Consider the following 12,877-nt stretch of genomic DNA (forward strand, 5'->3'; position numbering starts at 1 on the left):
TCACTGTGTATTGGAATTCCATCACAATTCAGTGTAACTCAATGTTGATTGCTGCCGAGGCTCTTCCAGTATATTTAATTATGTGTTGTACCACAGCAGAGACTTTCTCATCAGCCAACAAGATGCCCTTATTTTCTAGGGCTTCATTATGTTTGGGGCGTGTGCGCTCATAAATCCTTACAATGACTGCCGTCAGTAGACAATGCAGTTCTGTAAACATTCGTTATTTAATGATTTGTATCCTCGGCTCCAAGATGGATATAAGATGGTTGCCTTTACCCCATCCTGTTGAGCCTGCGGTCCTTCCCACACAATGACCATTGCCTCATATTGTTCCAGGCAAAGAACAGCAATTCTCTCTTCGATGACCTACACATCTCCAACCGTACGAGCGCTGTATTATGCAAATATAATGTTAGACGCATTGAACAGTGTACCAGGAAGTAGTGGCTAAACCGAGAGAACATCAGTCCTGCCAAAAGTGACTGGTTCCTCATTCTGCCGCTTAGGTGAAGCAACAACAGACAAATGAGGGCGAGAAGGTTGTAACGGGAATTATCCTGACAACTATTTGCTGTACTTCACGCTACAGGGTGATACCTAACAGGTAGGTGACCTCTTGAACTGTTGTAACAACTTTTTTTGGACTCTTCTAAAAGTTGGGATATGTTTGAATTGTCGTGCAACATCGCCCAAGTTCCTCATATTGTGTAAAAACAATACCGATTAAAATTAATAATTTTGTCGAGAATGCCATGCTCATGTCAGTTACGTTTGTGTATCAAAGCACATGGCATACAGAATGATGTTGTAGCTTATCCAATTTTATTTACACATCTCCACAGTAGCCTAAGCAGCCTCAACGTTTTGCGTTTCGGTCGGATTGTCACGTTGGTTAACCACTACTGCCGAAAACTCAAAATAGTTGTTATAAATGCGCGTCTACAGACAGTTATGAGGCAATCAATCTGTTCATCTTACATGGCGTCTGTGTTCTTCCCAAGAGTTAGACACCTATCAATCAAAGGATACAGCTTCAGATGTGAACTGTCACTTTGACATTAGGTTATTCACTGCCAGACAATTTATAATTAGTCAATTTATAATTAGTCATGCCACCCAGACTTCATTTAATCAAAATGCATTTTAAAAAATGTCATACTGTATACAAGTAGCCTGACGAGCCATAGGGCGTCTAGATTTCTAGGCTAGTATACAAGCCCAATACCTGAAATAACCTCTCTGTTAGTGGTTTAATACTCATTTCCCCTTGGGCATAAATCTCATTTTAAAGCAACAATCCAAACATGTTCTGTCATGTCTTCAACATTAGGCTCCTTGAGTATTAGTTATGAGTGAGTATGCTACTGTCGTGTCTGCCTGTCTGCAGACCACTGCACTGTCACACTCATTGTGTGTCCTCTGCTCAGTGGCTTCCTGTGTGGGTTAAGACTTCAGGCTGGTCAAAGGAGGAAGTGTGTGCAGCCACAGACTCACACACACACACACACACACGCACGCACTTCATTTCTCTAAACAGGCCATTGCCTAGCCACTGCTTCCCTGAGTTTCATCTAAAAATACAAATGGTGTGATCCAACAGTTAATGTCTCTTAGTGCTGTGTAAGCTTAGGTGAAGAGTTATTTCTCTTCTCAGTTCCCTGCTCACGGATGCTTAAGTTGTACTGTAGGTTTATCTTGCTATGTTCTCAGACACCAGGAGAAGTGGACCTCTGAAGAAGATACAGTAGATAAAAATGCTTAGAAAAGCTTTTTAGCATGTTAGTTATGTGAGTTATGAAGAATTTAAGATGCAATAAGCCCCCCACCCCCTTCTTTTTTCAAATGTGTATGAGAGAGAGATTGTTGATTGTTGCCCTACCAGGAAGTGTTATAAATCCTTGCCTCTTGATTATTCAAAAGGGTGAACTGTTAAACATTTCCCAGTGAGTATGAGGAAACTCTAGTCGCAAAGTTTCCACACAACAAAATCGACCCACACCAAGATCAATACAAAAACAACATGTTGAGATGATCAGCTAACCTGCAACACGGGTGTTTTGTAGAGTTTTGATGACCAGACGATACTTGGGGAGTAGGCCTGCAGCTTTCGTTCACAGTGTTTATGGCCTACCAGGGACCATGCTCAAAACCAGAATGTTTTGCCACCATTTAGTTTGAACAACACGTTTGGTCTTAATGGTGCGCAACATAACACGTTTGGTCTCAATGGTGTGCAACATTGTACAACACCTTTGGTCACAATGTGTGCAACATTGTACAACACCTTTGGTCTCAATTCGTGCAACAGATTTGCTGAGGTGGTTTTCACTTGTTTGGGTGTGTCAGAGGTGCTTCCTTATGAACATTGACATCTATGCAGAAGGCAGTGAGTAGGCTACAGCCTATGCACCTAATGACAAAGGTAAGAGTGAACAGTTGAAAATAGAATAAAACCGATATTTACGTTGATTTAATCATGCTCGGAATAAGTTTAGAACAGAAAGCAAACAATGGCCTTCTCAGAGAAGGCTACTTGTGCGAACTACAGTGTCCAATGCACCACTTGTTTGTGTTGAATCATAATACTTCGCCACGTTTTGTCTGTCTTGAGCGCAGCCCAGGTAGTGGGTCTAGGGCTGTTACAATCCCAACAAATACACAGTGTTGTCACAGGCCTGTTGGAGAGTAAACAGACACAGTAGGAAATATATTTTATTCAGTCATCGAGTAACATGCAAATATTTGCATTCTCAGTAAATACATCATCTGTTGACTGCTACGGCTGCGATATTTTTCTTGGTAAAACAACACATCAAATATACAGTGTAACTCCAAAAAATATGTTCACTAAAATAAGTATAAATTCTATATCTCTCTTTCAGTTTTTGGAGATTTAAGATTTGATTTTTTTATTATTATTATTTCATGTTTTATTGGTATTTTTTTAACTAGACAATAGAATTGTCATTCTAATGACATCCTATTGACATTCTAATTGACATTCTGATGGGCGTTTCATTGCTTACCCTGGCTGGGAAGGGCCAAATCATTTTATTTAGATTAATTTATTTCCCCTGGACTTTTTTGGACACATACCTTCAGGGCTGGAATCTCATGGCAGCCGTGGCCGTCATTGCCCCTTGCGTTGGTCGTGATGCCCCTTAAAAAATAGAATAGATTCACAGGCTACGCTACATCACATGAAAGAGCTTTTCTTCAGCTTTTAAACAATATTAACTGCTAGTTGCTGTGATAAACGGTTTGCGAGAAAAGTAGCCTAACTTTACTTTAATCATATTATTGTGCATACAATTCTGCTCCCATGCACCTCCCGACCCATTCATTGTGGTGGAATATTTCAGGAACTCTTCACTCAACACATGACGACAAACCATATGAACAGCTGACCTTACCGAACACAAAGTGTAAAGCATTCCTCTGTACAATTAGCCATTCTTGAGTAGCCTAATTGAAAGGTTTCGAAATTGCAGCAAATTGCTACATGCATGTCTCCAGCCGAGTAGCCTAATCCGGTTTTGAAATTGCAACAAATTTCTACATGCATGCATGTCTCTAACTTTGGGCTTTAACGTTTGCAATTTGTTTAAATTGTTTAATACAGGATTTCATAACAGGCCAAATACAAAATAAATGTTAAATAGCCTAGATATCTGTAAATATTAAAGTCAGATGAATTACAGTTCTGTGTAGGCCTAGGCTGGCATGCTTCTTGTTTTTTGTAATATTTCATTCAGTGAGGTTCTACTGCTGTGAATTGGCTAAATTCAACTTGCATGATTTGTATGTAGCCTATACTGTAGGCTAGTGTTAACTTTGCTTGATGCCCTGGGGTGTGGCCTTTGAGCCCCCGCCAAATATGCCCAACCAAAGGCCAAGTGGCCTTGCCCCTAGAATTATGAAATTCCAGGCCTGGTCACCTCATATGACAGCACAGATGGTATCAGCTGATCACACTTTAAGATAAGTGTTGATTTATCTTGTATGTTATTAGATAACATAATGGCATGCAATTGAGGACTTTGAAGCACGTTATGAACCCTGATAGCCAAGACAAGCCTGAACCAGGTCTACGCACTGCAAAAAAAGTGTTACTTATCTTATATCAACATAAAAATAGACTAGTGAGAGTGCTTTCTCGTGAAATCATTTGACTTAATTTTATAAAGTTTGACTTGTTTGAAGACATCTCATTTTGAAAACAAGCACATTTGTCTGCCAGTGTGTTGAGTCCATTTGTCTTGATAAGTCTCCATAAAATAAGTCAAAGTCTTCTTAAATGAAGTCCAAATTATCTTTTGAGAGAGTGCTGGGTAAGTCTTTCAATACTAAAAACAATACCAAAATGATTTTCTGATCTTATTATAAGATTAATGGCACTTAGTCAGATATCATTTTGCAGTGTGGTGGCAAGATTTCTCTGTCCCTACCAAATGAATATGATCACTGCTACAATATTGAATTCAAAAACACTATCGATAGTTTTTTTCCCACAACAACTTGTCAGTGTATATTGCGCGGTGTAGTTCATATACAGGATTTGTTCCATTACTGTATACTATACTATATATTGTATTTTGTCGGCAGTGTGGGCATCTGGGGGGCGAGGCCTCCCAATGGGGAGCAGGAGTAGAGTCAGTGCAGGTCCATGTTGATGACCAAACAAAATCTAAACAACCAACTTCAGTCAAATCATCAAAAGGTCACAGTTAGACCTGCCATGAGAAGTTTTGGAATCGTTGGCAGAGGCTGGCCTGGTAGATCCAGCTGCACTGACTCTGTGCTGAAGCTTAACTGGCAGAAGTAGATGGAGCCAGTGTAACCAAATGCCAATATGTCCTACTGTATGCTGTATTACATTACAACTCACTGAGCTGACCCATATGGAAAAGATAGAAAAAACTTAAATACCAGCAATGTGTTTTATATACAAAACTTGTATGATTTACTCTTGAAAGTGGTTATAATGGTTTCACTGATAGATTTTTATATATAGACAGTGAAACCATTATAAGATCCTTGCTAAATCTGTGTGACCTGAAACATATAAAACATTGTAACCTGTAAGGACTATATATGACGTTGTATGAGGAAAACGAGAAAGGGGCCACTTCAGTAAATTATACAAGTTTTGTATATAAAACACATTGCTGGCATATACGTTTTTTCTATATCTTTTCCATATGGGGAGCGTCATCACGACCTGAGACGCTTTTAGGAGACTATCCTACTGGTCTGGTTGCTGCGATTGAATATTTTTGGTTTGCTTTGTGTCTCTCCCAACAGGAATCATGGGTTGTAAAAAATCCAAGCTGACCGAGGGCCAGAATGGTGGCATGCTCGATAAGACACTCCAGCCAGTACGTACTGACCAAACTGTATATGTGAGAGATCCCACCTCCAGTAAGCCACATGCTATAGTAAGTAGTGAGTCAGGAGAAGACCAAAACCAGCATACATGCAGAGATACGTCTCTCAGGCTGTGCTGCACTTGACTAGCGACTAGTTCATGTTTACATGTTGGTTTGATGTGTTCTAGTGTGTCACATGTTCATCCGTAAGTAACAGGTATCTGTATACTGACTTCTGTATAGAATCCTGACTTTTGTATAGAATCTCTGTATAGAATACTGGCTTTTGCACTGTCCACAACTATGCTAGTGGACTATTCCCTTGTATTTGTGTCACATCTAAGTACTTCTCTTTTTTCCAGAATGATTCTGCTCCCGGGTTGCTACCTGGTCAGGTTTTCCAGATGGAAGGTGGGTTTTTCATTTTAGTTTAGTCACATGATTTCCTCATTCATGAGCAGCGCCGTGTCGCATTACACACGCGTAACACGTATGTCTTAACCCCGACAGAAAATAAGGAGAGGGATAAACTTGTCATAGCCTTGTACCCATATGAGGCTATACACAACGATGACTTGGGCTTCAAAAAGGGAGAAAAAATGCGTGTGCTTGAGGAGTGAGTACACACTGCATGCAACTACATTCATTTATTTGTATGCGTAAAGAGTTTAAGTTTGTTTTGTTTTGTTTTGTTTTGTTTTTGCCTTGTATAGTGTTTAATTATTGCAGTATTTTTTTTCTAAAAGATACATTTCCTTTATTCTTTCCAATGTTGATATGGTCTTATTTGTATTGTTATCATCTCATTTTTGTTTTGTTTTTGTTCTGTTTATTCTTTTATAAATGTAAAGTTGTATGTTTAGAAAAGCGCTCTATAAAGATTATTATTATTATTTATTATTATTATTATTTGCCACAGTGGTGTTCCCAATTCAGTTAAGGGTTTATGAAAGCACACTAAGTGATGGGCGCCACTGTCTGTGTTTGTAGGCATGGAGAATGGTGGAAGGCCTGCTCTCTCACCACCAAAAAAGAGGGCTTCATTCCGTCCAATTACGTTGCCCAAGCAGACACCATGGAAATGGAAGAGTAAGTGTGTAGCTTCCTACTTGCCCTTTGCCACTGTTGTTAACCATTGGGCGTCAATATTCATTTTATTTCTTTTTTTTTATTCCAAAAGATGGTTCTTTAAGGATATAACCAGAAAGGATGCAGAAAGGCAACTTTTGGCACCAGCAAACAGACCAGGAGCCTACCTCATCCGCGAGAGTGAAACCTCAAAGGGTGGGTGATGTGGCGCTCAACCTCAGGGACTTTTATGCATTACTGAATCTGGAACAGTCCAAGAGAACTGGGGATTCCACCCAGTGTGGCTTTCCTTTTATGTGCCAGTCAAATGACATATGATGCGGTTTGAGGTTGCATGGTGATAGAGGATAAAGGGGTCAAAATACACAAATCTCCATGTGTGTAATAACAGTGCTTATGGTAGTATGGTGTTATCATGGTTTGATATCATCTCTTAATGGGCTATCTACTTATTTAAGTAAATAACCTTGATTAATATCTAGATTCCCCTAATGATTGATTGTTTGCATCTCACTTCCTTCTGGACAGGAAGTTATTCGCTCTCCATCAGAGATGTTGACAGCCAGGGCATGGATGCAGTCAAGCACTACAAGATCCGGAGCCTGGATAATGGAGGATATTATATCTCTCCGAAAATCACCTTCTCAGATATCAGCAGCATGATAAAACATTATCACAGTAAGATTAATATGAAACAAAAGCTGACCTAGATACTATAAATATTTCCATTGGTGGTTAGCGAGTTACTTGGAAATCACTACAGATTAATCACCACTGTGGTAAGTGTATTTCATTGTAGCCTCTGACCACTGAGCAGTTCTTGGTGATGTGCCTTTACAGAGCAACCAGACGGCCTGTGCCGTAAACTAGAGAAGTCCTGTGACAAGCCCAAAGCTCAGAAGCCATGGGATAAAGATGCATGGGAAATATCCAAAGAATCCATCAAGATGGTGAAGAAACTCGGAGCTGGCCAGTTTGGAGAGGTGTGGATGGGTAAGAGCAGAAATCATTGACCTTTAAGACGAGCTTCTTTTCCCAATTCCCTTTTCTTGACAAATGTGTCTGCAAATCTTGTGTGGGCACTAGAATTGTAAAGTGATTTAAAAGGCCATGTTGACTGGCCAGACCACACGTTCTCACCCCCCCCATGCTTTGAACTTCCACACAATGGAGCAGACAGACCGCTGTATTCAAATGCTGTCCCTTCCTGCTACAGTTAGGATTTGCCAGCATCAATGAGCACATTATAGTGCCGGTTGATAGCACTTGTGCCCATGGGCGTTATCCAGCAGATCGGTGGAGGAAATGTTGCTGCATCTGAGGCCAGATTTGCATGAGATTTTGCTCCTCTTCACACTGGCCTGTGTTCGGGCAAAGACTGATGAATGGCAGGAAGCTGTCAGGCTTTTTTGCAAATATCCAAATGCGGTGGGAGGCCCCGCACATTCAGGCTGTTTCCTTCAGCTTCCCCCTGACCCCCCTGACATTAGAGGAGCGGGCGCGAGCAGAGCGCGAGCGGGCGAGAGCCGAGTGGCCGCCGAGAGACTTCACTCGACAGTAAACATTTCCTTCCACCCGAGCCCCTGGCCGGCTTGCCTGTTATGTCTCACTGGTGGCCCTTCCTCTCCACTGTTTAATAGACTCAATCTGTTTTGCCTATCACAAGTCCTGGTAAAGAAGAAAAAAAAAAGCGAAATCATATCTGGGCATGCTTGGAAAATACCCTCTCTGGCTCTTTGGTGAGACAGACATCTCCTTCTGGGTTTCATATCATTAACGGTAGTGCACCGTAATCATTTTGCTTGGTTGCACTGTGCACGAACCTCCCTCAATTCAATTTCAGTTTCCCTTGTAGAGCTGGCACTGCACACAAATCCTAAACCATATCATGTTTCCATTTAATCGGTTTGATGTTTGAAACATGATGTTGTCCGAAACTCCTCTTGTGAGGATTGTGGCCACTGCTTCCTTGATGCTGGACTGACTCCCTAATGCATGCCAACAGTGTGAGATCTGAAAGATGCATTTCTGTGGTCAAAAAAAGTTAAGCGTCTAAACCCACAGCATTTATAAAGCACTACTGGGTACAATAAAATGAAATGCGCCCTTCCTGGTTTGAGTCAAACCAGGAAGAACTTGCACACAATCAGATGTCAGTGCAAACAGTAGTATACTTTTAATATATGTAGAGCAAAAGAAGCTATTACGCAGTGAAGGGCAAACCATTTTCATGTTCACACCATCCTCAGTACAAACAGAAAGGCCTCATCTTGGACTATAAGCATACCCCACTGGGTGGACTAGCATGTAATATGTTGCATTTCCCTTCAGCACCCTTTGTAGGCTACATCAACTTCCTTGACAGTTTGCCCATGGATCTCTGCAACATGTTGTGGGGTTTATAGAGGGATTGTTGCGTCATAACACATAACACATAACACAAGCAAAGAACGCTTAGTTCGTACCACAAAGCTAAAAAACATTTAAGATTGTAATAAAACAATAGTACTTCAACTGAACAGAAGTACTTCAAGTTTTCTACTCTGAGTAGCTGATAAGGGAATGTTAATGATAAACTGTGAGAGATTAAAATGGAAGTGCTTGTCCACAGTGTTCCTCTTGGACATTTTGAAGCAGAATATCTATTGCTCTGAAGTTAGTAAAACTCAGAACCTGTGAACACACACACTCAACGGTAGCCTCTCTAAAGAGGTAGCAGTTGAAAGAACAAAGAAAGAAGATTCGAGAGTCTGTGTTGGGTTTGTGGCTCTCTTAACATGGCCTTGTCTTCATGCCGCAAATGCACCATGCTCTCAGTCTCATGTCACCACGGCAACTGTTCCGGCCCGCTGCTATAGTTGTCACTTCTCTGTTCTCACACAGCTTTCCCAAACTGAGATTAAGTGTCAGGGGAGGGGCGAGGCGAGACAAAAACACGTTACCGTAATATCTCGTCATCAATGTGCCATTAATGTAAATTCCCTGAGATTAAAACTTTGATTATTATCACAGTTCACAGAGTTTATTGTGACAGTCCCTGAACCGCCGGCCAAAGGCTAGTCTTCAGACCCTAACACCTGTATGCACTACTTTACTCTGCTTTCCGTTGCTGCTCACAGCAGAGAGTGCAGGTGTGCTGAAAGTCAAGTTCATTTAAGTAGTTTTGCAGTCTGTCAAGGTGATGTTGGTCTTCACATTAAAGTCTGATGAAGCTGTAAGGCAATTCTGAACTGCTCAGGAGCAGGTTGAGAAATACAACTGTGAAACCTGGGATCTGCTGAGAGCTGTTTTTGTATTTTGTACAGCATATTATAACAACAGCACCAAGGTTGCTGTGAAGACTTTGAAGCCAGGCACCATGTCTGTCGAGGCCTTCCTTGAGGAAGCCAACCTGATGAAGACTTTACAGCATGACCGACTGGTGCGCCTCTATGCTGTGGTCACCAAGATCGAGCCCATCTACATCATCACTGAGTACATGGCCAATGGTGATTGAAACTCTTTCATTCTGCATGAAAACGCATGCGCTATTGAAGGCCCATTCATTTAGTGCTAATTTGTTCATGTTGTGTATTTTCTTTTATATTTCTTTTAAGGGAGCCTTTTGGATTTCTTAAAAAGTGATACCGGCTGCAGATTACAGCTTCCTAAGCTGATAGACTTCTCTGCTCAGGTAAACCATGTCTCTTTCTTGTTTATCTCACAGTCTATTTTTAAGTGAAAAAAGTGCAGTTGTCATTTTTTCCACTGGTGGAATAAAAAGAGGAACCAAAAATTGTCTATTAAAACCAGTTACGCAACAAAGTCAGTCATGCAAGCAATTCTGACACAGTTATCCATTTTAATTATAAACATTATACTTATAGATTTGAAGTATTGTGTTCCCCTTTCAAATAAATACTGCATGGCCAGAAAGAGGATGCACTCCTAAGAAATTGAAAGTGAAAGTAGAATCATCCTTTTGTCTTTCGCAATAATGTATCTCTATGTTTTAAGGAACTTAATCGATATGGGACTGTAGCTGACATTGGGAATACATTTAAATGTCTGTCTCACCTATTAAATGTGAGCATTGTGTTATGAGGTGAGTGTGAGGGTGCATGTGACACTGAGGCGGGTCCTGTTGCCTACAGATAGCTGAGGGCATGGCCTACATTGAGAAGAAGAACTACATCCATCGGGATCTGAGGGCTGCCAACGTGTTAGTTTCGGAAAGCCTGCTCTGTAAAATCGCTGATTTCGGTCTGGCCAGAGTTATCGAGGATGACCAGTACACAGCCAGAGAAGGTACTGTATCATCCCAGTATATTATAGCTCCCTTTCCCTTTCTGCTTTCACATGTATGTTATGTCTATTACATTACATTACATTACATTTGGCTGACGGTTTTTAACCAAAGCGACTTACAACATGGTAAAAAAAACATTTTTAAGCTTTTAAGAGCGATTCTCACAACAGTTTTACAACAATAAACAAAAAACACAATAAGTGCATCAATGAGTGTAATAAGTGCATCAATGAGTGCAATTGTCTGTATATGCCAGTAAGAGAGAGGCCTTTGACACAAAGAGGATTTTCTCCTTTCATCAGGAGCGAAGTTCCCCATTAAGTGGACGGCCCCTGAGGCCATTAACTATGGCTCATTCACAATCAAGTCTGACATGTGGTCATTTGGCGTCCTCCTGTACGAAATCATCACTTTTGGAAAGATCCCGTACCCAGGTAATGCCATTTAAGAACACATGAATAGTATTCATTGTATGTTTTCCAGATTGATTATATTGTATTTCAGACATTGGTAGGATATGATGATGGATTAGTCTTGAATTTTCTTCAAAAATGACATGGCATAATATATGTACATATGTTTGAATCATGATTTATATGAACCGTTTAAAAGGTTGCAGTGCTGAGAATTCTAGACAGAGAAATATCACCACCTGCTGGTAAATGATGTTACCTACATATAGAGGTGTGGGTTTTTTTTAGTTTTTTTTTTTGTATCGACTTCTCAGGAAAGGAGGGACTCATTATTCCAGGGTATGGCGGCACCATATGATTTCCGCGTATAGTCTAGTCATTCTTTCACATCCTCTTTTGCACAGGCATGAGTAACGGAGAGGTCATGACGTCTGTCCAGAGAGGCTACCGCATGCCCAAGCCCGAGAACTGCCCGGGGGAGCTGTACGAGATCATGACCACCTGCTGGAAGGACAAGCCCGACGACAGGCCCACCTTCGACTACATGCAGAGTGTCCTGGACGACTTCTACACGGCGACGGAGGGGCAGTACCAGCAGCAGCCCTGAGAGGGGCCTCACGGGGCCAGCCCGGGCAAGAGTTATCCACCCAGACTGAAATGAGATGAACAAACGTGACCTGGACGTGATAGGTGTTCAGAGCTTTATGGGTGCCAATACAACTACTTGCTTTTTTTTCTTTTTTTAAAAAAAAGCAAGCTTTGATGTGTTGTCTGTTGTACTTCAAATTGAAGATTTTTTTTCTTGAGCTTGTACTGTATGTGTGGTCATTTTGAAGGCCTCAGGACAATAGGGAGAAAAGTGCCTTTCTTCAGACCAACCTTGAACGCATCTCTCAAACATCTCTGCTGACTTTCTGTGGATCAATGGCATTGTCATCATGGTTTAGAACAAAACAGCTATCAGAATATACAGCGTCAGATTTGTTAGCTACATTTTTTTTATATAACAGGTAGGAATAAGAGTTGTCTAATGACAGCATATTTGTAAATCACCCTAAAACTGTGAATGGTAGTTTTAGTTTTGCAACTAGTTAAAGTGCAGAGTTGTGTATAGTGAAATAAATTGAAGGAGAGAAATGAAGAACTAACATGGTTAAGGTGGCATTGCAGAGTTGTGTATAGTGAAATAAAGTGAAGTAGTGAAATAAAAAACTAACATACTCAACACTGATGAATTAAAACTAGTTAATTTGCTGACTGTTGTGCAAACTGTATTTTAACCATTTAATCAGTGACATGCTGTACATGTCTTACCAGAATAACGGTGCAGGGAGACTGCCAGGTGTCTGGGTCTCCTTTACATAACCATGTATCATACTGTAGCTGTCAGCTAAAACATGGCATTAAGAAAATTAAACTGTAACCTAAGTGTATATATATGTATAAGAACAGTCATGGTTGTATGAGTGTTTGAGGGGTTTGTCTTTATCATGGAAGTTAATTGGGCTTTTATTCCATTAATTTTGCTCCTATCAAACTTCATTGAGTCAATAGCACTTTGCATGTCATTTTTACTGTATGTGTAGAGTGAATCAGTGTCGTATTGCTGAAAATGTGTCGGTACATGTCCCATGTCCCTTGTATACTATTGTAACTAATGATTTAATGTTATGTTAAACTATTATAAGGATTAAAGAGAATAGTCAAGCTTACTG

At 40.6% G+C, this 12,877-nt stretch overlaps 1 protein-coding gene across 2 annotated transcripts; it reads left to right on the plus strand.

Annotated features, from left to right (window-relative positions):
* The first annotated feature begins 341 nt into the window (after window positions 1–341).
* On the plus strand, window positions 342–12,869 carry lyn (LYN proto-oncogene, Src family tyrosine kinase). Of its 2 annotated transcripts, none has more exons than XM_062519734.1 (13): window positions 342–607; window positions 5,308–5,381; window positions 5,735–5,783; window positions 5,883–5,988; window positions 6,363–6,461; window positions 6,553–6,656; window positions 6,990–7,139; window positions 7,302–7,454; window positions 9,767–9,949; window positions 10,058–10,134; window positions 10,595–10,748; window positions 11,052–11,183; window positions 11,567–12,869. In XM_062519734.1, exons 2-13 carry the CDS (start codon window positions 5,313–5,315, stop codon window positions 11,767–11,769), a joined length of 1,479 nt encoding a protein of 492 aa, XP_062375718.1. In that variant the 5' UTR covers window positions 342–607; window positions 5,308–5,312; the 3' UTR covers window positions 11,770–12,869. The 2 variants fall into 2 exon arrangements, with proteins under 2 accessions (XP_062375718.1, XP_062375709.1); XM_062519725.1 differs by having other exon boundaries at window positions 344–607; window positions 5,308–5,441.
* Window positions 12,870–12,877: the final 8 nt, after the last annotated feature.

Source organism: Sardina pilchardus, chromosome 2 (assembly GCF_963854185.1).
Source record: "Sardina pilchardus chromosome 2, fSarPil1.1, whole genome shotgun sequence".
NCBI lineage: Eukaryota > Metazoa > Chordata > Actinopteri > Clupeiformes > Clupeidae > Sardina > Sardina pilchardus.